At 41.9% G+C, this 23,061-nt stretch overlaps 2 protein-coding genes and 1 long non-coding RNA gene across 13 annotated transcripts; 2 read left to right on the forward strand and 1 right to left on the reverse strand.

The window, feature by feature from the left end:
- The first annotated feature begins 2,646 nt into the window (after positions 1-2,646).
- Positions 2,647-12,786, forward strand: LOC4348751 (AT-rich interactive domain-containing protein 2). 2 transcript variants are annotated; one of them, XM_026020791.2, is made up of 2 exons: positions 2,647-3,698; positions 11,839-12,786. In XM_026020791.2, exons 1-2 carry the CDS (start codon positions 2,838-2,840, stop codon positions 12,526-12,528), a joined length of 1,551 nt encoding a protein of 516 aa, XP_025876576.1. In that variant the 5' UTR covers positions 2,647-2,837; the 3' UTR covers positions 12,529-12,786. The 2 variants fall into 2 exon arrangements, with proteins under 2 accessions (XP_025876576.1, XP_066160745.1); XM_066304648.1 differs by lacking the exon at positions 11,839-12,786 and adding an exon at positions 7,304-7,528 and having other exon boundaries at positions 2,693-3,698.
- A 1,523-nt stretch (positions 12,787-14,309) lies between these two features.
- Positions 14,310-22,387, reverse strand: LOC9272437 (uncharacterized). 10 transcript variants are annotated; one of them, XM_066304659.1, is made up of 13 exons: positions 21,992-22,387; positions 21,609-21,693; positions 21,380-21,514; positions 21,169-21,274; positions 20,256-20,322; positions 19,903-19,973; positions 19,024-19,116; positions 17,316-17,383; positions 16,638-16,698; positions 16,200-16,298; positions 16,026-16,123; positions 14,886-15,018; positions 14,310-14,603 (listed from the first exon to the last, which is right to left on the reverse strand). In XM_066304659.1, exons 1-4 carry the CDS (start codon positions 22,082-22,084, stop codon positions 21,252-21,254), a joined length of 336 nt encoding a protein of 111 aa, XP_066160756.1. In that variant the 5' UTR covers positions 22,085-22,387; the 3' UTR covers positions 14,310-14,603; positions 14,886-15,018; positions 16,026-16,123; positions 16,200-16,298; positions 16,638-16,698; positions 17,316-17,383; positions 19,024-19,116; positions 19,903-19,973; positions 20,256-20,322; positions 21,169-21,251. The 10 variants fall into 10 exon arrangements, with proteins under 10 accessions (XP_066160756.1, XP_066160757.1, XP_066160758.1 ...); XM_066304660.1 differs by having other exon boundaries at positions 16,592-16,698; positions 19,871-19,973; XM_066304661.1 differs by lacking the exon at positions 17,316-17,383.
- On the forward strand, positions 17,377-18,490 carry LOC136353619 (uncharacterized). The gene is made up of 2 exons (XR_010736949.1): positions 17,377-17,713; positions 18,226-18,490. It is a non-coding gene; the product is annotated as an uncharacterized lncRNA (long non-coding RNA).
- Positions 22,388-23,061: the final 674 nt, after the last annotated feature.

Raw genomic sequence — 23,061 nt, forward strand, 5'->3', positions numbered from 1 at the left:
CTCCAATCATCGGTCCGGAACTTTTGGGTCCAAAGGACCGAAACTTCCGGCTAAGCCCTTCTGTCTTGGGCAGAGCCATTTTCAAAAATAGCTCTCAAAAATAATTTGACACTTGGATATCACTAAGAGCACTTGTTGTATCCCAGAACCACACCAGGAACCCCTCTTAATAGTACGGTTTTTTCTAAAACTCGATTGCAAAAGGTAAACTAGCCTATGCACACTTCGAGTTTTAATCCCGCTTGAATTTATGTTTTGGGGGGATCTCCAAGCATCTCTTGACCGTACCATGACATCTTGGGACTAAAGCACCTGAGTGTAGCTCAATAAAACTCATTAGTCCGTTAACCATATTGTTATTAACCACCAAAAACCACTAGGGGGATAAATGCACCTTCATCTTGGAGCGCCTTTGGCTAGTAAAAACCATGGCGAAAGGCTTTCCCAACTAGGGTGCGAACATGGCGTGGCCGCTGCACTCCCCTTCATGGATATTAGAGATGATCTCAACACCAGTCTCGCGAGGTAGGCATTTGAGCAGCACACCATCTATCCTGCTCCTGCTCGATGGTAGGCTTGGTTTGCTGCACTCTCGTTGAAACTTCTTGACGCGCTCGGCCAGGTTTTGCACAACCCAACACTGAGAGGTTGTGTCGGTCAGTGTTGTGCACCGAGCACCACTTGTGACCTACGGCAGTGGATGGTGGAGGCGGGGTGGCCTTTTGCCTTTTACTGTCGTATTTTGTACAATGACACACGCCCTACCTGGCATGCTAGCTGTCGGAGCTCAAGCTCCTCAAGCGGGAAGGCTGGATACCCTCCATTAGAGATTCGACCAAGGTACTGGTATTTGAGGTCGGGTGTGAATTACGTGGACAACGCTATAGACAAGTACGGGCTAGTCGAGAGCCTAATACCTTACTCCTACGGTTCTTGCTTAAGGGTGAGGGTTACAAGTGTTCTTAGAGTTCTTTGTGATTGTTGGGGAGCGACTTTGAGATCTCTATGTTTTGAACCGCTGTTTCAGCTGCATTGGTCCTACTTTTATAGGGCAAGGGGTTACCTCAATGCCAACATACACACACAAGCTTATGTAAAGGTGGGGCCCTCGCACAGGAGCTAGTTTGCTTTGGTCTTGTCATCGTCCATCTGGTAGGGTCCTACCAGATACAAGTGCTTTCCTCTCCTCTCGATGCATAGGGAGGGGTAACTGGGCTATTGTCCTGATCACCATAGGGCTCACTCGTTAGCCACTAGGGCTAGAGGGGGGTCACCTTTTTACTGGAGCGGCATGGGCACGTGACGAGAAGTACGCCCCGTCACATCCCCACGTTTCCTCCATAACATCATTCTGCCATTAACGCAAAATGCCACGGTGAGGGAGCACACATGGCCAGGTCAAATCCCTGTAATTGTGACGGTGTGCCCAAGATAGGCCTCCGCCCTCGAAACCAACCTTACGGCCCTAGCCCACTAACAAGCAGCCATCAAGCCCCCGAGCTGGCATCGACATTGGGGCACCCTCCTTACCTTGGGGCCTTCCTTCGAAGGAGCATCTATAGGCGTCCTTTTGTTGGACCTCAGGATGGTTACATGCGCCCCCATATGGGCCCTTATCGTAACGGTGGTGGGTCCTGTAGTGCCCCGTGCAACTTAGGTGGGGGTGGGGGTAACCCTGGTTGGCAGCTCACTTCTCCAACACTATGTTTTCTTGAGAGATATTAATCTATTTTCTTCAATATTGCCATTGTTTTGAGAAAATCCGCTGCAACACATAAGCATTTAGCTAGTTACTAAAACAACTCTACGACTAAATATGTTCTTACATGGTTAATGCACAAGTCATTTACATGGATTTACTTGTGGGTTTAGGGTTGTAGGGGAAAGTCATCTTTTTTTCTTTTCTTATTTAGATTAGGAGGGGCTGTTATATAAAGAAACACAAAATTCAACTAGGAAATCCAACTTTAGCATCATCCTATTGACAGTGTGAATACACCATATACGCGCTGCCAAAAGATAATATATTTAATCATGCATTAAATTACATTGTATATTACTAGGTACTACTAAATCCCTTCTAAATAAATGAGAACACCGTGGATATCATTTTGATTTGATACTAAAAGTATAGAACAAATACAAAAACTCATGAAACATGTGACATATAATTCATTACATCTTATATTACTATCACAGAATAAAATCTACATGTGTAAACACTTTTTACATATTCTGTGCTGTTTTAAGATAGTTGTTTCTTTTACGAGAAAAAATAGCCACTTTAGATAGAATGAGACGAAATACGACTCACCAACCATGGCTCATACCATCTCATTACAAACAAATAGGATGACACATTTTAGGAAATAAAATAAAGCGTGCTCCACCTACCACCATGCCATCTCATTCTAAACAAATATTCCATATAGGATAACACGTTTTAAGGAATAAAATAAAGCGTGCTCCACCTACCACCACTATCGATAGGTGACCCAAGCGTGGCCTACCTACCACCTTCCACGAACCTGCCATCTTTTCCAAATAAACTTAGGTGATCCACAGCTAATCGCTAGATAAGACGTGGCCCACCGCTTTCGTCCTTATCCCACTCCTCCCCACCCACCCCACCCCACCCCTTCCCTTCCCTACCCCTTCCCTAGATCTAGGGTTTTGTGCTCCCTCCATGATTTAAGAGCTAGAGAAACCATTTGCCATCCTTTTCTCCCAAATTTTTTTCCCTCTCTTCTCCCAACAACACACCATCGAGCAAAGCAAAGGCGAGAGGAGGAGAAGACGAGGAGTTTTCTCCCAATCCTGAGGGCTTGCAAGCAAAAATGGCCCCCCTCCCAACCCCACCACCACCATCCGCCCCTTCCTCCGCGCCCCCTTTCAAATCCAACGCCTCGAGCTCTCGCCCCAACCGCGCGCCGCCCGAGGGCGCGCCCACCTCGCCGGCGGCGGCCACCAGGCCGCCACCGTTCGCCATGGTCCCGGCGGTGTCCGAGGCCGTCCTCGCGGTGTTCGACGTCTCCACCACGCTCCGCTCGCAGGGGTACCTCGCCGGGCAGGAGCTGCCCAGCATCACCCTCCCCGAGGACCGCGCCCCGGAGGTGTTCGAGCGGCTGCTCGGGTCCTTCCTCGCGCAGTCGCATGGGCCCGGCGTGCTCCCGCCGCGCCCCATGCCTCCCCTGCTCGGGGACGGCACCCCCGTGGGGCTGCTCCGCCTGTACCTCGCCGTCAGGGCGTGCGGCGGGTTCGAGGCCGTGCGTTCGTGGGCGGCCGCCGCCGAGATGGCCGGCCTCAACCCCGCCATGGACGTCCCCATCATGCTGGTGTACCACAAGTACCTCTGCCCCCTGGAGGCGAGCTTCCTCAGGGCCCAGAAGCTGAGGGAGGAGGCCGGGAGCAGCGGCGGGAGCGCCAAGAAGGGCAAGTTCCTCGCGCCGGCGGCCAGGGACGCCGAGGGCGTCGAGGAGGTGCTGGACCTGAAGCGCAAGAGGGAGAACCTCGTGGGGATGCTCAACTGGGTGCGCCAGGTGGCGAAGAAGCCAGATCGGCGTCGCTCCGGCAGGAACGCCGCCGACAACCACCTCTCCATGGCGTTGATGTTCCGCCGCCAGATGTTCGTCGACGACGGCTTCAGCGACAAGCCCCATGGCTGCGCATCGCCTGAGCCCGAGGCAACAGAGCCTGAGGTAAACAGCTCACTGCCTCCTACATCTATTTTTCTTGAAATGCTGCTTGATTGATAATTTGATATGATTGATTGTGTTATTGTTTTGTTAATTACATTGGAGATCTAGATTAGAATGATGTCGTTGCTCCTACTCTGTTCGATTATAAATGCTGGTGCTTAGATTTACCTTTCGGGAAGTTAAATCTTCCATCACAGAGCATTGCTCGAGGTGTTGGACTGAGGGATACCATGGCTAATGTGTAATGCTTGATCATGTTTGAGCATTCGTATGTTTCCTTTTTCTTTTCCATATGCCATGATGTTTGCTCTATGTAGTTCGAGGCATAAGGAAATGTGTTGCAAAAAACTTGATTAGGGTAGAACCTGGATTTTCGGTTGACTGTTGGTTGGAACAATCGTTCTGTTTTGCCTAATTCTTGCCAACTTTTATCTGTTAAAACTTTTCCTTAGTCAAATTATTTTTGCGATCATCTGGCCTTTAATTTTTGAACTTGAAGCTAGTTCTGTTCTTGTAGTTACGAGCCTACGAGCATCTGCTTGTGAGGAAAAGGAAAACACAACCTTTTCCATTTGTAGTATGGCAAGTTTTGATACTACTTTTTCTTTAAAAAACTTAAATTTAGCATATGGAGTTAGGTATGCCAAAGTACTATACCACACTTCTATTTCTAAGACTAGCCGTTTTGGGGATCATTGGTGACTAGTAAATGAAGTTAAGAAAGTTTGATGCTAATACACTGTTTCATGAGAAATTTAAAAGTTCTCTATTCTCTAGAAAGTGCCCGTGGGTGATGCCTAACGCCTTGGCCTTTTTAAAATTATCTGATTTGCTATTCACATGAATATGGGTGATCTTCTTTCCATATTTCAGTAAGCCTACTATGAGTAACTTGCTGCCTATGGATATCCTGCACATCACAACATAGCATAGTATGTATTGTTAGTTAAAACAATATATGTTTTGCTAGTAATACATTTAGGGGCAAAGATAACACTCTTTTCGAAAGAAACCTAGGCTTTTAGGGCCAAAGGTTATAGGAAAAAAACATGGACACACTGCTATGCCACCCTTTTTACTAGTATAATCTCACATTGGTGGGCTCCACTATCTCATTTTATCCTCTCCTCTGCACTCTCCTTCTCCCTCTCCCTCTCACTCTCTTGATAGTGACAAAAAAGGTGAAGGCACAAGGCTTCATGATTGATGACATTCAAGGATTGGATAGTGCATTGCCTTAATTGGGTCTACTAGAATACTAATGAAATGTGTCCCTTATCTAAAAGAGCTCTATTGACTTCACCAATTTGTCTTCTCTCTTGATCGGATCTAGCTATGTTGTGTTCCTTGCAATGAAACATCCTTCTCAATTGTTGACCCTGTCGTCACAATTCCTTGAGAAATTGCAAAAGCTAGAGTTTTGCTTTAGGATGTGTTTGGTTGCAAGGATAGGATGGGATGGGTCAGGGCAAACCCACTTTTAGGACTGTTTGGTTTAGGGGTGAGTGGGTTGGGTTTGTCCCTGGAGAGGAATATTCCTCTCAGATCCGGGACCAAGCTATCCGGCAAAATCGGCCGGACGAGCTCGTCTCACCTGGACAGAGCATACATCGTCAGTTCAGATTGAGCCGAGTTTAATTGCAATCCCACCTTTGCATCCGCCGGCGCTGGTCCGCTCCCACCACCCGTCCACGACCGCTGGCTCTCCGACACAACCACCCGCCACCACCTCCGCAATCGCTGGTGCTCCTCCGCGACTCGCCGCCGCCACCGCTCCTTCGTGAGCGGCCGACACTCCTCTGCGACCCGCCGCCGCCTCCTAGAGCGGCCGGCGCTCCTTCGTGACTCTCCACTGCCTCCTCCACGAGTGGTTGGCACTCGTCCGCGACCCGCCACTGCCTCTTCTCCGCAAGCAGTTGACGCTCCTCCGTGGCCCACCAACGCCTCTCCTCCACGAGTGGCCGCCGTCGCCTCGCCTCTCCTCCGCAACCGGTCATCCGCTCGTCCACCCGCCTACCTGTTGGTCGCTGCAGCTCCTTTCGCTTGCTCGCTCGACCGCTTGTCGAGTCACCAGCCGCTCCGTTCCTCCTTCGCCCACTCATGAATCTCCTCCTTCTGCCTTCTTGCTCGTTCACTCGTCGAGTCGTCGGCCGCACCGTCCCTCCTCGCCTGCTTGCTCGTCGAGTTGCTGGCTGCGCCCGCCCACGCCGATCCTACCTCTGGCCGTTGGCTCGTCTGCGCTCTTCCCACCAACGTGGTGTCGGGATCAGACGTGGGTTGACGGTAGCCACAAATGGCGTCCATCCCATCCCTCCCTCATCCTTTCTACGAAACAAATAACTGGATGGTCCCATCCTATGAACCAAACATGTGAGTGGAATCATCACATCCTAAAAATCAGGGATGGTCCCATGCCATCCCACCTAGTCTTAGAACCAAACACATGCTTACATTACATCGTAAAACCTTGGGTTTTGTGAAATTTCTTCCTACAAATTAGTTTCTCTGATAGAAAGCCTCGAAACGAATGAGATGGAAGCAAGGAATGACCAAATGAAGCATAATTCTGCCCTAGATATCTCTTCCCTACCTGCACAACTCCCATTCAAAGCAGTAGTTATGATATGGTATCCATCCTATGGTATATATCATATTAGAAACTTGTTTAGAGAAACTTTTTATCGGAGTCACTCAACATTACTTTTCCTGCCAAATCATTATTACTTGAGTTGAAGGCCAACTACATCGACTAGTCTTACAACTTTTTGACACATTGGATGGCGTGATGGCAATCAAGCAATGTTGGACATCAAAGAGATAGAATATAACATGTGATGCTTGGATGGCCAATGTCACTACAATTGGTCAAACTTCGAACTTATTGGCACACTTTTCATTGAATATATTGCCTTTGGCATCAATGTTGGTGAATTTGTGGAAGTAAACGAAAAGGATCATGAATTCGTGACTCACACCTTCTGTGTTTTGGTTGCCCATGGAGATGACCTTGTTGATGTTAGACCACGGTTAGGGGCTCCTCTCATTTGCTCCATCCATCAAAGCTTTTGTTAATCTTGTTCCACATGACATGGCGTTTATATTATACACTTATATGAATGTGTGTTCACCACCCATATCCATCACCCTTTTAGCTAGAATGGCAAGTAGTGCAAGTGTGCAACCAATATCCATGATTGAAGGATTCTTTGTGTAATGTTCTGAAAGGCGCCTACTTAGCTTGACTAAGTGGCATCTAGGTACTAGTTGGCATCCTCTTGCCTGAGTTACCTAGCCGACGACAGCCGCATAGCCCCCCCACGATTATGTGTAAGTATTGGTCTACTGCTTGACTAGTGCTCAATGTCGTGGCAAACACTGGGTCCCTATTATCTACTTCCATGTTTACTAGATTGTTACCATTCTGATCTATCTATATAACTTTTATGGAAATACTAGACGGCATTCTCCATTTAAGGGATGATCCTACACTTGTAGTTTCTTCACTTGATTTGTACCCTTCTTTGTTAAGCCGTTGCCAATCGGCTTCCATATTCTTGTACTTACCAGTTATGAAATTTCATGACATGATTTTCATGCCATTATAGGTGATGTGACAATCAAGCAGAAAGAGGTAAACAAGAAACTACATTACAAAACTTGGAATCGCAATTGTGATCTTGACATGAGAACAAGGATGCGATTTTATTTCTGATGCAAGAACTTTAGTCAATGTCTATTTTATGAGACTCGGTCTATTGCACTTGATTCCATGGATGTTTTACCGAATCTTGTTGTTTGAAATTTTGGAATGAACTGTTTATGGCCGTAAATTATGCTAAAAGTAGTTGTAGGTGGGGAATAGTTATTGTGCCTTCTATTCTATGGTATAACTATTACCGAGAATAGAAAATGATGCATGGAATGGTTATTGTTTCAAGCAATGCACTACAAAGGCGATATAATTAAGTAGTGCTATATGCTAGCGTTTGGTTCGGGACGGGGAGAATGGGACATGATCGTCCCGCAACGAGCCCTTGTCCCTTCTTTTGGTTTGGAGAACCAAGTAGAACAAGCTAGGACAGACTCATTCCACCGTGCGGAATGTTCTGCCTAGATTCGGAACTATATTGTCGAAAAAAATTGGCCGAACGAGATCATCCCAACTTGTCTCGCTCAGTCACATGGCCGCATCTGATCAGGAACCATTGGATCACTAAGGCTGACTTTCGTCTCTTTTCGACGGTTGAGTCTTGCAGTCAAGCTCCTTTTTGCCTTTGCACTCAAGGACTTTCATGGCATTGCTTTCCCTTAGCTTTGTAATTGAGGGGATACGACCATTGCCATGGATATCGGGCCGATATCCTTAGTGTTAGCTAACACGAGATGGGGGACAAGAAGATGCATGGTAGTGGCATGGCAAAAGCAAGGAGCAAAAACGGTAGATACACCAGAAGGTTACTAGAACTAGTCTAATCTTATTCCATTTCTTCAATCAAACACCGAATAAAGCTCCGGACTATCTCATCCTTTGAACCAAACAAATCTAGAACCATTTCATTTCGTCAATTCGTCATGTCCCATCCTATAAAAAAAAAGGACCATCTATCTATTCCACCTTATTCCCCCAACCAAAACACTATCTAAGATTTTAAGTAGCTCTTGTTGTAGTTGATGCGAATTGAATCTCAAGGAGAGATTGATCGAAGTCGGATGGCATGATCTTTCATGAACATACAGACTGTGATAAGTAGTTGCCGAGTTGCAAGATGCAAACCAAGAACCAAGGATAACTCGACGACAACAGTCGCAGTGAGCAGAAGTAGTCGACAAATGATGCGGTAGAAGCAATGACACCATGCTATGCTACCCATGGTCATGATTCACACTATTGAAGGATACCAATGCACATTGTTTTCACATTATCAAAATCATAAAGTCTAGCCTAGTTGACCGATAGTTGAAAAAGTTGGTCCAGTTGTGCTATGGGATTATTCATGCATTTAGACCACTTTGAAGGTAAATATAGTGAACCGCAATTGAATCGACTGGCTGAATAATTGGAATGTTGAATGGATGAGCCAAGAGCTCGGGTGGATCACTTGTCTAGATTATACGGATAACACTTTTCATGTTTTGATATAGGTGATCCCATGAACATTAACCATGACCAAATTGACGCAATCCCTTAATCTTGGATTGGACTAGTGTCTGATACAAGTAAATGTTGCGTGTTGCAACTTGGTGGGTTTATTCATCTTAGTTAATTGATCTACCGTGAAAATGACTGCTCATTGGTATGTCTATCAGCATGGACGCACCTAGAAATGGGCCAAAGCCATGGTCCCAAGCCTAGTTTCTTGATACATCTGTGCTACGATGGTGAAAATTTGCACACCTCGATGGACCTTTAGTCCCTACTCCCATGCCCTGGTCCATGGCCTATGTGGCCTGGGGTTTGGGTTTGCCCTTGCCTGTGAGGGCTTCTTGATTGCTTGCCCTTATTGATCAAACTTGATCGAGTAATTGACCTGAACTAGCTCTCTTGCCACCGATCAACCAGTGATTCATGGTTTTATGTACTAGAATATAGTAGATAAATAGTTGCCAAAAAGTCCTATGCTCCTACATCCACTACCTTATAGCTTTCTACTTTCTGCCAAACAACCCGTCCATGGTTTGAATCCAACACCCTAAGTTTTGGCCACTTAATTTGTGTCATGCATAGATTGAGGTAGATCAAATCATCGTTTTGCTTAAACATCGCTTTGTCTAATCTTATTTTCTTTGATTCATGTTGACCTAACTATAGAGACGGTAAAATGTTGCAAAGGGCATAACCTAGGATTTAGGTTTGGTTTTTTCAAGTCGAATCGTCATTCCAAGATATGATTGATAGCATTGCTCTATCTTTCTTGCACTTCTATGATTTGGGACTTGGTCGATTCATGCACTTCATACTCCTCTGCATACCATAAAGTTGATATCTTGTTATGTTTCGCATTTGTTAAGAGGAATGTTTGGCATTTCATACTACTGATGTGATTAGTCTTGGTCAATTAGATTAATTTGGGCTGCCAATCGTACTGTCAATATCCTTTAAGTGGTACATCCAAAACTCCCTATGATATGTTGTACCATCATTTTTAGGTGGTATAAATTCCTCGTGAAGTCCATCCTTTTGTGATATATTAGGTATGTAGCCTACAATATATGAAATCGCTTTGCTCACATGTCTTTGTGTTAATATGCTTCTTATCTTGGTTGGAGTATGTTGTTTCTTATTTGGTTGTCTATGAAAACATTTTGATACTTTGATCAATTAGTCACACGTTTGAGTGCCTATTGGTTGCTCAATCGGCATATGGTTGGAGATGGTAGTGTTGAAAAGTTATACTGGATTGGCAGTTTAACTAGGAAAATGTGGAATGGTTGGTTGCATCCAAAAACCGTTCATACTTTGTAAATTTGGATGTTTTTAGCTATTCGAATTGGGTGGTTTTTAGGTGAACTAGGCATTAAAACCGGGATGAGTTGGACCGGGTGGAGGGCTGATGATTTTTTGTAGTGGGCCAAACCGAGGTCCAATTCCTTCCATCAAGGCTTGCGTCATCATTTCTTCTTTTTGCAAAGCTCCTAAAAAGGGGCGCTAGGTGGGGACTCGACCTCGGGTTTCCATGGTGTAGGCAACCTAGAAAGGAACATGCATCCTAGATGATTATTTTGATATTGTAGTTCGATCGCTCGGTTGAACAGTCAAACCACTTGAACATCGCTTAGCTAGTTCACTTTCTAGTTCAATTGATTATACTGCGGGTGCCTATGAGTGAACACTCTAAGGAGCACCGAACACCTATAAATGTGTTTTGTGTTGATTGACGTGATGTTTTAGAAATGAGTTGCTAGGAGTTACTTATAGGATTGTAGCTAATGTACAAAAGGCTACAATACTTTTATGTGCACTAGATAAGCAAGGAAAATCATCCATAGGGTGGATGACAAGCAAGTCTTGCCTTTGCCCTGGGTTGTTGAGGTCATCAACCACTATGTTTTGCTATAGGCCAATTAGACCAATGCCCATGTGTCGGGTTAAGGACTTGCACCTCTTGAGGGTAGCCTTGTTCGTCCCTTGCCTCAGCCATAGAGCACATGGAGTCTAACCCATGCCAATACTAAGGGAGTGAGGGTGTACCACCTAGAAACCATGAGCTGCTTATAGGGGAACCTTAGAATAAAGGGTTCCATCAACATGCTACAACCTTTGAGAAAGAACCAAAACACTGGCCACATACTTGAGTGTAGCAAATAGTGGCAATGAAACTTTAACCAGACAGATAACTGATGCATACCATCTAGAAGATCCATTCCATGTTTGATTCTTTTCCCTAACTATAGTGGGTATGTAAATAAAGAGTCCTCGACTTATTTAAACATAACTACAATTGCTAGAGACAAGGTGATGCTTGTAATATTCAATAGACCAGTAACAATGCAAAACTGCAGCCTGTCCAGTTTTTTTTTTTTTCTTTAAATGGTAATACCATCTACTTAAAACACTACGATATTTCTTGTCACTGTTGTAATACCATTAATGCAAGACTTTCCATGCATATGGTGTAGTGTAATTAATTGCTTACTAGCTATGCCGTGTAAACCTGATTATCGTAAGGATGAGGTAAAATTGCATATTCCTCATCTCAGAATGCATGTATAGTGTAGTCCATGCCTATCCGTAAGACCGTAAGATGGCAAAACCTAGTTGGCTTGCTACTGTTTTACTTGGCAAGATGCAAGTAGAGTATGTTCTGGAATGATCCTAAGTTTAGGCTATATTTGTACTTACCATAAGATTGAGCCAGCACAAACCACACCTGGCAATACCTTTCTTCAGATTTTGTATTCTGTGTGGAATTGTGGATTGGGCATTTATATTTCTTCAGGGATACGCCATGCTTATCCACTTTGTAATCACGAACTGGTTGCTACATATTAGCTTATTATTGGTTTACAGACCATACAAATACAATCATTGTAGAACTCAAAACTGCTTGACATGCATGCTGAACTATGGCCTATTATTAATTGACAATTCCTTCCTAAGATATAAAATAAAATTGAGAAGGATCACTTTTTGTTCCTGCAGAGTGGTCTTACAACTGAGGATGGACAGTATGATGGATGGGATGATCAACAATCTGCAGGTGGGAGCAGTAACTGGAATTCTCGTGCAAATCGCTCTTTTGGTCTGGCAGATATTCCAGAATGGACTGGGAAGCCTTCATTACCTTATGAAGATCCAGATATGCTGAGATTTCTTGGAGAGCCTATTTTAACTCCAAAAAACAATGAGGTCTTTGATGATACTATTGGTAAGGGCAGGCCAGACAAGTGCAACTGTGAAGTCCCAGGTTCCACTTCTTGTGTCAGATTTCATGTGGCAGAGAAAAAGACCGAGCTGAAGCGTGAAATGGGCTCATCATACTATGCAATGAAGTTTGATGAAATTGGACAGGATGCAGCATTAACATGGCAAAAGGATGAAGAAAAGAAGTTTGAGACCATTGTCCAGCAGAATCTGCCTTCATCTAAGTACAATTTCTGGGACAAGCTGCGTGCCGCCTTCCGTTACAAAGGTGAACGTGCCCTTGTGAGTTACTACAACAATGTTTTCCAGCCGCGCAGAAGAGCCTTCCAGAATCGAGTAGCTCAACATGCTAATGGTGTAGATAGTGATGATGACTCAATTGAACCTGCCTTCCTACGCCTTCGTCAAGACGGTGGTAAGAGTAGATCCAGGTCTTCTGCTTCCTCTAGGAACCAAAATCAGTCTTAGGGTGATAGTCTTCTATAAGTAACTGGTGGCTCCAGTTCAGCTTCACCTGGAGCTCAAGACTCAAAAGGTTCATTTATTTTTATCTTCACCAATTGGTTACTGGACTGGAGACGGTAAGTGAGCTTCAATTGGGAATCTCACTGAGACTTGGTGGTGGTTTTTGTGAATACCTCTGTGTGGCGCGTTGCCCGTTTACCTTAAAATCTCAATGCAACTGTGTTGATATTTAGACTATCTTAAAAGGTTGTTTTACCATTACCTCGGTGTCCTGGGTGGAATGAGCGGTTGTTTCATGTTGATATTGTCACAGCGATCCGGTAAGCTGTTGGCTTGCTAATGGTAAGCTTGGTTGACCCTGTTTTGAAGCATGATATTGTAGGGCAAATGTTCCTGAGGATCTTCTCATGCAAAGTGACAACTGAAACATGAATGAAGGCCATCATTCAGTGTCTGCTCCACCGTTGCCATCAATCCAAGGTAAGTCAGAGAAAAGAGGGCCATTTGGTTTGTTGCCCAAATCAGCCAGCCAAAACATTGGTAGTGTATTCATTTGATTTGTTGCAAAAAAAAATCGATATTTCAAAATTTTGGCAATAGATCAAGCCACCGTACTTGACCAAATTTTTTATAAGGTCTACATTGGCAAAATGATTCAGACATGCCCTTGCCCTCACCCTAACAACAATGGGAGTTCGTATTCTTTGATACTCTGATGTAATACATGATTTATGTAGCAACAGTGTTGTAGAAAAAGACAATTGCTGGTCTCCTTTCGTATGTGATGGATGTGACTAGTAATTTTGAAATTTATTATTTTCACATCTCACAAATAAAGTCAAGTTTGGACAAGATATTTTACATGGTTATAATTATCTCATCTACATATGGGATTTTCTTTTAATTTAGATGATATTTTAGTCGTGGTTTACACAGGAATTATCCAGTGAAAACTATAAAATAAGTAAAATTTCATTTGAACAGTGTTATTTGCTTGAAATTTGTCAATTCTTTTTCTTTCCAAATGAAGTTGAGTTTGGTAACGTAGTTCATGCCTATACCTGTACCTGGTATTTTTATGAATTTAAAAAAGAGATCCGATTTTTCATGGATTTTTACTTAGCTGATCATTTTCAGCGGATATTTCTCCTTATAAACGAGGCCTAGACGCATATGTTACGGGGCTATCTTGATTGTACAACAATTGGATGGCCTAGAAAGGGTGAAAGGCAAGTCACTGTAGGTTGTTGTTTTCTATTCAATTTAGAAGTTAATTGTTGCTCCAATAGCCTATCATTGACCAGTATTAAAGAACGTCATCTGGGTACCCTATTCTAAACAGGAAGATGAAAACTTACAAGCTACAAAAGAGACTGAATTGACAGCACCACAGAATACAATTTAGAAGGTACCGCTTAATCCACTAATGTAATGTTCTATTATCCTCAACCTTGTGGAGAACTTCAACTGTTTGATTTTATGGGATATGTAATATATGGACTAAAGTAAAGTAACTTTAATGCTCTACTTCTTAATTCTAATGTGTTAACAAAATCACTCAACCAGTTAACTCACGTTTCAACTACGAAAAGATCAACATAAACGCATGTTTTAAAATATAACTAGATGCTGGGGCGCGCCATTGCGCGCCGCCTGCATACACTAAAACACGTCCATGTACTAAAGCAATCAATTGATAAATATATTAGTAACATCATATATTCTATATTAACTCTCCTGTGTATATCAATGACACCAGAGTTGAGTCAGTAATCCATCCTATGTAACAAATATCCCATGTAACTACAAAGTAATGGGTACTTTATTATCAATGCAAAGCATCCCCTACTAAAACCTCAGTTTGTTTGACTTTTAGTTCAAACATGAACACAATGCTTTCATTATATAAAAAATATAAGTAATTCCGCGTACAAATTGCTTTGGTGCATACACCAAGAGAATGCATTGGTGTCATAAATAATTGATGACAAATTGAAAGGTCATAATCTTTGCAAATAGGACAATTGAAGAACAAAGGGCTTGACTTTCCAATATTAGATTCAGCATCGCATCACATCCTGAAAAATGTAAACAGGTTGAAATGAAAGCAAACATTAGCTAATTAAATCACATTCAAAAGAACCTGCAGACCTGCAGGTACATACTAATACCCTAATAGTAACATCTTATCATAGTGCGCGCACACACTAAGGGAAAAAAGGACAACCTTGTTTCTAGGCCTATCAGTGCTAGAGGAACATTGATCCATGAATGTATTTTTATGAGGTAGCAGCAATATATAAGAGTATTATGCAAAATCACATTCATCAAGTTATAAACCAAAAAAAATAGGATTTTACCCTTGAAGTAATGACATTCTATCTTCTCACAGCTGCAGTTTTGTAGTCATATACAGGATAGTGTAAGTGGAGCCAAAGTTGTAGCATATCTATTGTGTCATTTGTGGAATTACTAATATTAGTATCCTTCAAGCTGAAAGTGAGAAAAGCATAAGTAACTTAATAACTAATAAATCTCCAAAGGCTCATCCATCTTTTACTGATATAAAAAAAATAGTGGTGGTGATGGTAGCATTCTATGATGAATAATATTGTACTATCTTTTTGGTAAATGAGTGAATCATTCCATTAGATACTCCTGTATATGCATGAGGCCATTTCATTTAACGTGAACTATGCAGGAAATATTTTAGATTTGGGGATACCATTTTTTTTCTAGTTTAGAACTCTTGATATATTTATGATAACCATCGACAAAATACTAATTTCAACCAAGTATAACTTCCCAATTTTTTGCTGAAAACTAATCAACGTCTAGCATAAGATGCAGGGATACGCGAACATGATTTACATATTTATAAAAATAGCCATGTGCAGAGCACCCACACAATACCAAGTGACCGCTGGCCCTTTTGAAAGCATGAAAGAGCAGGGAAAATAGATGGCTAAATCCACAATATATACATGCATTTTTTTGCGAGGATTATATACATGTAATCCATACACCTTTCTTAAATGAAATACATAAACTGGCAAACCAAAAATAAAAGCACAAAGGGACGCTTAAATACATAAAAAGAAGATATATTGACATTTAAAAGAAATCTTAATCATATGAGTAAAAGCTAGAGAAATACTACCTCCGTTTTTTAATAGATGACGATGTTGACTTTTTCTCACATGTTTGACCATTCGTCTTATTCAAAAAATTTACGTAATTATAATTTATTTTGTTATGAGTTGTTTTATCACTCATAGTACTTTAAGTGTGATTTATATCTTATACATTTGCATAAAATTTTTGAATAAGACGAATGATCAAACATGTGAGAAAAAGTCAATGGCGTCATCTATTAAAAAACTGAGTATGTATATAATACAGCATCAATCCATGTATCAGTATTATATCTCAGTGCTGACATGAGTAAAAAAAAATTGAGGTAGCAAATTCTTATATTAAAGGAGAAAAACAACACTCACCTTCCTGGTTAATGGGACTTTTTAGCCCACAGTGCAAAACCTTTTCTGTAAGCTTGCAATTCATATCTACAGCAAAGCATTTGTAGCTTGCAATTCATCTGTAGGACAGGCATATAATAAAATCTGTCAGCCATCGGCAATGGCAGTGTGAGCTTTTCTATTTTCTTTACTTACCAAACACTGTGAGGCTCTCAACAGAACTGGATAGGGCTCTCTCAGTCATTTCATGGCCAAGGTACAACAATCCTCATCTAACTTAGATGCTTCACTTTCCTGATTACAAGTTTACAACATCTCCTTAAAAGTTTTGAACCATAAGCAAAATTTATGTATATGGAACCAAAACCTTCAAGATCAAACTAAAAGGTAGCCTAAGGAACAAAATCTATGCCAAAACGGTAACGATAACTACTATATTTGAAAAAAATACTTGATAATTCCAAAAAAAATATCCACGAGATTCATTTGAGTAAATAATGAGATGGAAATAAAATGTAGCCTTGAAAGCTATCGTACCAATCAACAGCATTCTGCTTACTCATGTTCAAATGAAAAGGAGCACATACCATGCCCAGAGATTTGGAAGTATAAAACAACTGAAGCATCACTCACCATGGCTTCCACAATGTCCTTGACTGTTTCAAGGCTGAAATATTTTTCTATAGCCTCCAGCCTTTAGTAACACAGAGAACAAATGAGATATACGTGAACAAATAATACATTTTTCCTAATCAGTGACATGAACAATGTGGATGCTATACATACATTCACATGAAAATTCATCATTATTTAAGAATATAAAAAAGCATGCAAGGTGACCCCATTCTCAGCACATTCAAAGTGCAACCAATGTATATTACTACCAGTCAATTATATTACCAAGCGAACCTAGCTCCCAAAGAAATATATAAACCACAGCTTTACAGGTAACGCAAAGATTCATGAACCACACAAAACAGCACTCAGCTTGATTAAAAGAATTAAGAACTATATGCCTTATAAATATAGAACTATCTATTCCATATTTCCATGATAGTTTTGTGTGTCTTTCTGCAGAATAATGTAATTACACTGAAATAGATGATGGTATGAGTTCTGAAATGCAGTCCAAAACATTTTTACCAAGCAAAGGAAAGCATCTTGATTCTACTATAATTCTCATGCTATGTTTAAAAGAGGACAAGATTATCTAGCATTCCAGCAACTTCTGCATATGACATGTTAAAGCACTTAATAATACATTCTCAGTTTATAAATTAGAAATACATTTACTTCTTATATATGTCTTACCTACAAATAATGCTATTCTTATCCGGATACACAATATCCCCATGTATAGAAATAATGCTGTCATCATGCTGAGAGAGAGAGAGAGAGAGAGGTCATTTGTCAAGAAGAGCAATACTGATTCAGAACTAATCATCAGCTGAGAAAAATAAATCATATTATAGTTTCAGGTTTGTCACTCTGTTTAGTAAATAATGTTGTTCCACTATTTTTTTGTTAATGCGTAAGTTCCAATCTTAGCATACCTTTGTCAAGTTAAAATGATAACTACACAAGTTTCTTCTGTCTTTGACACCTTGGTCTCCACAGTTTCATTTCACTTTTCAAGGATGAATACAAATTACCGAAGGGGTCCGTGATTGAGCCCTCAAGAGAATCAAGACATGTGCTTAAAATAAGTAGTAAGCTCTATCTTCACCTTTTCTTCTGTTTCTTTGTCATTTTTTTATTGACAGCTTTGTAGTTGATTTGAGACAGTGCAGATAGTATTTACTTTGATGGCATGAAGAATTTTGAGAATCAAACTGAAATGTTGTTAGAATGAATGGGCATGTGTCTGATACAGTTTCCCAATACCTAGGACTATTTTCTCATTCTATTCATGCATTTGGTCCTAGCATTGAGTGCATGAAGAGTAGCAAATAAGTCATCACAGATAATGCTGTAGTAAATCCATGGCCTTTTCATAATTAAACCAACTTTTATCCTGTTTTCATTTTATCATGCCAAAAGGAAAAGAAAGAAGAAAGAAACATCATAATCATGTAACACTGTGAGGTAGCATTTCAATGCCATGATAAATCCCTGTCACGTTTTATTGCTGCTTATTTCATTTCATATTAGTTCCAGGTAAAATTTAAACAGGCACACTCCGCTCTTCTTTAATAAGCTTATCTTCTGTGTTTTTGTGTAGTTGAAGGAGAAGAATTGGGGAGCATACACAGCATGCTTTTGTGCAAGTCTATTTTAGATCTCTAGAAAGGAGACGATCCATTTGACGGAAAATCAAAAGACAGCATCCAAGAAGACATGGCTTCTACCCTTAAAACTGAAAGGGGCACTTAAGGTTTAAATGGCATATATCATGTTTCTAAGAGCTTGACGTTTTATTTCTGGGAGTTCAGACTTATGACTTATGAGAGCATTCTTAGCTCTGATCAAGTATATTCTTTGCATCATTTTTATTTGCTTACTAACTTTACTCTTCTAGCCTTGAACTCTCTCAAAACAGAATGAGCGGAGTAACCTTGAATTTTGATCTTGCAAGACATTTCAATGTCTGGAAATTGACCTAAGTAAACATGTTCAGAGGGGAAAAAAGGAAGAAGAGAGAAACAGCTGGCTGCTGGGTTATGCAAATGATCTATAGAATAGTTAGCAGAAACTCGTCTAGGGAAGTAAATTATGTGCATATTTCACGCAGGATCATTTGCACAAGGCCCAGCTTGCGAAGCCAATAATCTAATGCGGTAACCCAGTAATAAATTCGAGGTTCAGAGAGCATTGACATTCCAACTCGATGTAATCGAAGTAACCAAATCACCAAATACCCCCCATGAAAGCAAGGACAACGGTATTGATTTCAGTATTTTACACCCCAAAATCAAAACACGAATTCGGCCACAGTAATCCAGATCTTCAGATGCATGAGGCCCGTCAAATACAGCAGAATAAAAATTATCATCAGAATTAATTTAGAGCCTCAACTGACCTAAATATATTGATCGATACAGCAGGGCCTAATCTGGAAGCTCAGGACGACATTAGCATGATGTATGTTTGCATGGCTCCAACTCCTGGACTCCTGAGAAACCAAACATGGCCTTAGATATTTTCTCCTTTAACCACATCAAATCATTGAAGCAAATTACGTTCAAATAAAAAGAAATAACAGAACCAGCCATAGAATTTATGCATCACATCATTAGTAATTAGAAGTCATCAGAACACTGCAACTTAAAATGCCAGAGAAAACACATCTTTACTGCTATCAACCAATAGCACTTGGTTTCACTGGATATATTGGCATGATTTAATTTCCATATAGATACCAATTAATAGTGATGTTATCGTGTAATAAAAATATACTGCATATATGGAAAGCGAGTGATTCCTTTAAAGGAGCAGCTTGGAATATGCTGCTCATACAATGGAAGATGATTCTAAGGAACAAAACCTCTGGACCGATACAATGTAAACAAGACCAAAAATAATCTGGCTTTACATCACTTGAAACAAAATAAAGTAAATACATAGTCTGAAATATACACTTCCTGATAATCTTGAAAAATCTAAGGCTTGATGACATATTTTATATCCACGGATAGTTTAACCTGCCATATTTATCTTCGCCCTAGCTTATTTGTATTCCACAAATTTATGAAGTAGAAGAAGTATATCTGCATATCTGACCTCATAGTACTGAATATACATAGGTAAAAGAGAAATGCATTCTTCAGTCTTGGTGAGACAGAATGAACAGTTAAGAAGACACTACAGATGGTCGACATATAAAACCACTCAGACATTGTTGTGGCTTGGATTAAGAATGTACGTACCCTGAAATTAGTGTCAGGTTCAAGAAAATTACCAGCATAACTGGTGCCCGTCGCAATCTGTCAAATTCGTCACTTACAAATTTTCCTCACTTCCCTTTCTCCTCTACACAAGCCATAGAACAAATAAATTTACATACTTTTAGTAAAAGAACTATAGCAGCCACATCGAACAGTACACTGGGGGAGGTTCGGTTTGGAATTGTGGCGCTTATGACATAGGTTTCTCTAGACTACTCTAGATCTTGCAACACATCACGAGCTTGCAAATAAGCATTGTGGTAGCTAAAGTGACAACCCATAAGAAAGATCAATGTTGCAGTGCTGATTAATTTATTTTCACCCCTTGATGCAAATCATCTAAAAACCTATACTACCATCATATTACCTGAAGATGAATTATTGAGAGCTGAAGAACATGGAAAATTCTGGTATGCAATCCAAAGTTGTCAAACCTGACATGAAAAAGGAAAATGATCAGATCAACAGAGGCTCATCATACCACACCATCCTCAATTTTAAGTCAACCAATCTCATATTATTTGCAATTGACTGAAACCTCTGCATGAATTCATTATTTTTGTCTCTCTTTTCCTTATGGCTATCAAGCAACCATCAGTGACCAACTGCAGTCCCATTTTAAGTATTTACTCCCTCCATCTACTTTTGATAGTCATATTTCCAAATCTGAAAATTTTATTTTTGATAGGCATATTTCAATCCAACAACCTATCATCTTAATGATTTTCTCGAATTTAATGCGTGACTCTCCATTCTTCCACACATGATTGGCTACATGGGCTTTGAGAAATGTAAATATTAATGAATCGCTTGTTTACAAGGAATGACTAGTAGCATGCTTAAATGAATGATAAGTAAAATTACTTATCCTTGGTCTGTGTGTCAAGATGAAATATGACTATCAAAAGTAGATGGAGGGAGTAACATTTAAGAAAACATTAAGTACAGTAAAATGGGAGATTGAGATTAACATCTTCTGAATAGTAGTGCCAAATATAAGCTCATCCTCCTACCAGTTGTACTAAAAAAATTTGACTGCCAATAACCAATACGCTAACTACTAAAAAAATTCATCCAGTATGTGAAGCTTCTAAATTTTTCCACAAACACACTCCAAAACCCTATTCTATAACTAAGCCCCAAGAAAACCTAAAATACCAAGAAAAGTACTAAGAAAGAGAATAGATTAATGCATCTGGAAATGAATCATAACAGATTGCTAGAAGTGATTCTCTATTGATTGTTCAGAGGGCAACGAGTATGAAATATGGCTAACCAACCTGGTCCTCTGTGTTTTCGGATGTCGTGGCATGGTCACAGCAAGCAGAGCAACCAGCTAAGGTGGACGATTGATCAGAGTCATTTATATGATCCTCAGGCACAAAACTGGAATGAAAAGCCCAGTCAAAAAAAAACTGGAATGAAAAGGTGCCACATGTATAGAAATACAAGTCTGAAATAGTAAGTAATCATGGGGAAAAAATGGCTCACTCATTGGGTAATTGCAGATTTTTGACGGGATGTCTCCATCTCTAAAGCAGCTTCTAGTATTAGTGCATGACTGCTTCACTATGGAAGACATATAATCCTTTGAATAAGCATTGTAGTCCCTTTCTTTACCTGGCACTGCTTGAGACACCTTGATGTGAGTTTATGGAAATTGTTCACAATTTTTTTTATAAAAAAAAGAAATCTCTAAATGCTATACAAATGGGAGAACCTATGGCAATGAGCATAGTGTTGATATTAGGTTCCAATGTTGTGATTGCAATGTCCCATTTTTCGAACTTTCTTCTTGAGTTCACCTAGAAAAAAAGATCTGATCAGTACTTCAATCCCAGCTGATGAGTTCTTTTAGATGGAATGGATGCAGGTTCTGTAGAACATCGTAAACATGGCAAGATTAGGGTCTCTCAAAATTTCATCACCAACAGTGGCATTAGAGCACCTGGTAAATTGGTATAATCCTTAGGTTGCTCCATTGCATTAATAAAAAAATGAAAATCACTGTCAATGTTGATGTGCAACAATTCATGGTGTATAGGGGAAAAAACGAGATTAACTATTCCTCATGGCAACCTTAAAAGAATAACTCACACAAACCTGCACGTCCTTTGTAATCTCCTGTGCCAAGAGTTTAGTAGTCACCGTCGCCGCCGCCGTCTCTGGTGCCATGAGTTGCTCGCTGCTGGTCATTGGCCTTGTACATTGACGGCAACGCGGCTGCCGATGAAGCGACTACCTGTGACCCAGAGGGCACAAATGGGAGGGAAGGGGAAGGCATTGGTGCGGCGTACGGTGGATGCCCCTGCTGCTGGTGGTGGTGGAGTGGCTTCTTAACGCAGTCTGTTGGCGACGGCGACAATGAGGGCGACGCCGACGACCATGGCGACGCCGATGAGTGGTGGGCTGGGGTGTCCTTGTGGAGATGAGAAGCAGATCTGGCGCCGGGAGGACGAAGACCGCGCCCGCCTCAACCCCCACTCCCTCCGCCGTCTCCCCCTCGAGTTGATGCGTCCGGAACCTCGCGGCAGTCCCGCCGCCAGGATTGGGCCCTCAGCTTTTCGCGCCGCCTGTGATGCAGCCGTCGGCGCTCCGACCTCGTCGTTGACGGAGGCCGGAGGCGGAGACGGCTGCACTCGGTGACGGCGGTCGGAGACGGTGACGCGATGGCGCCAGCGTCGCAGGGAGACGGGGACGACGATGGCGACGACGCGAGGGGGAGGCGGAAGCAGAGGCGCTTGGAGACGGTGACGCGACGACAGCGGCTGCGTAGGCGGAGGCAATGGCGCGACGGGAAGGCGGAGGCGAGGGTGGGGGAGGAGACGGCGGAGGGAGAGGGAAAGGGAGAGGGAGAGAGTGGGGGACGAGAGGGCAGAGGGGAGACGGACGGCGGCAGCTCGGCCTGCGATGGGAACGGCGGGAGGCGGAGGTGGCAGCGCGATGGGGAGGCGGCGGCGGCGCGAGGCAACGGGGACGGCGTGAGGGGGAGGCGGAGGCGGCAGTGCTCGGTAGCGGCGCGAGAGAGGGAGAGCAAGCGGCTAGGGTTTGAGGGGCTAGTTGGCGTATTTTTGTGAAAAAGCCCCTCGTCTTCCACATATCACAACGAAGCCCCTGTCCGTGATTGTTTTCTCTTCAAACACAGGACGCAAGGGGCCTATACCTGATTATGA

The sequence above is a fragment of the Oryza sativa genome, chromosome 10 (genome assembly GCF_034140825.1).
Source record: "Oryza sativa Japonica Group chromosome 10, ASM3414082v1".
Taxonomy (NCBI): Eukaryota; Viridiplantae; Streptophyta; class Magnoliopsida; order Poales; family Poaceae; genus Oryza; species Oryza sativa.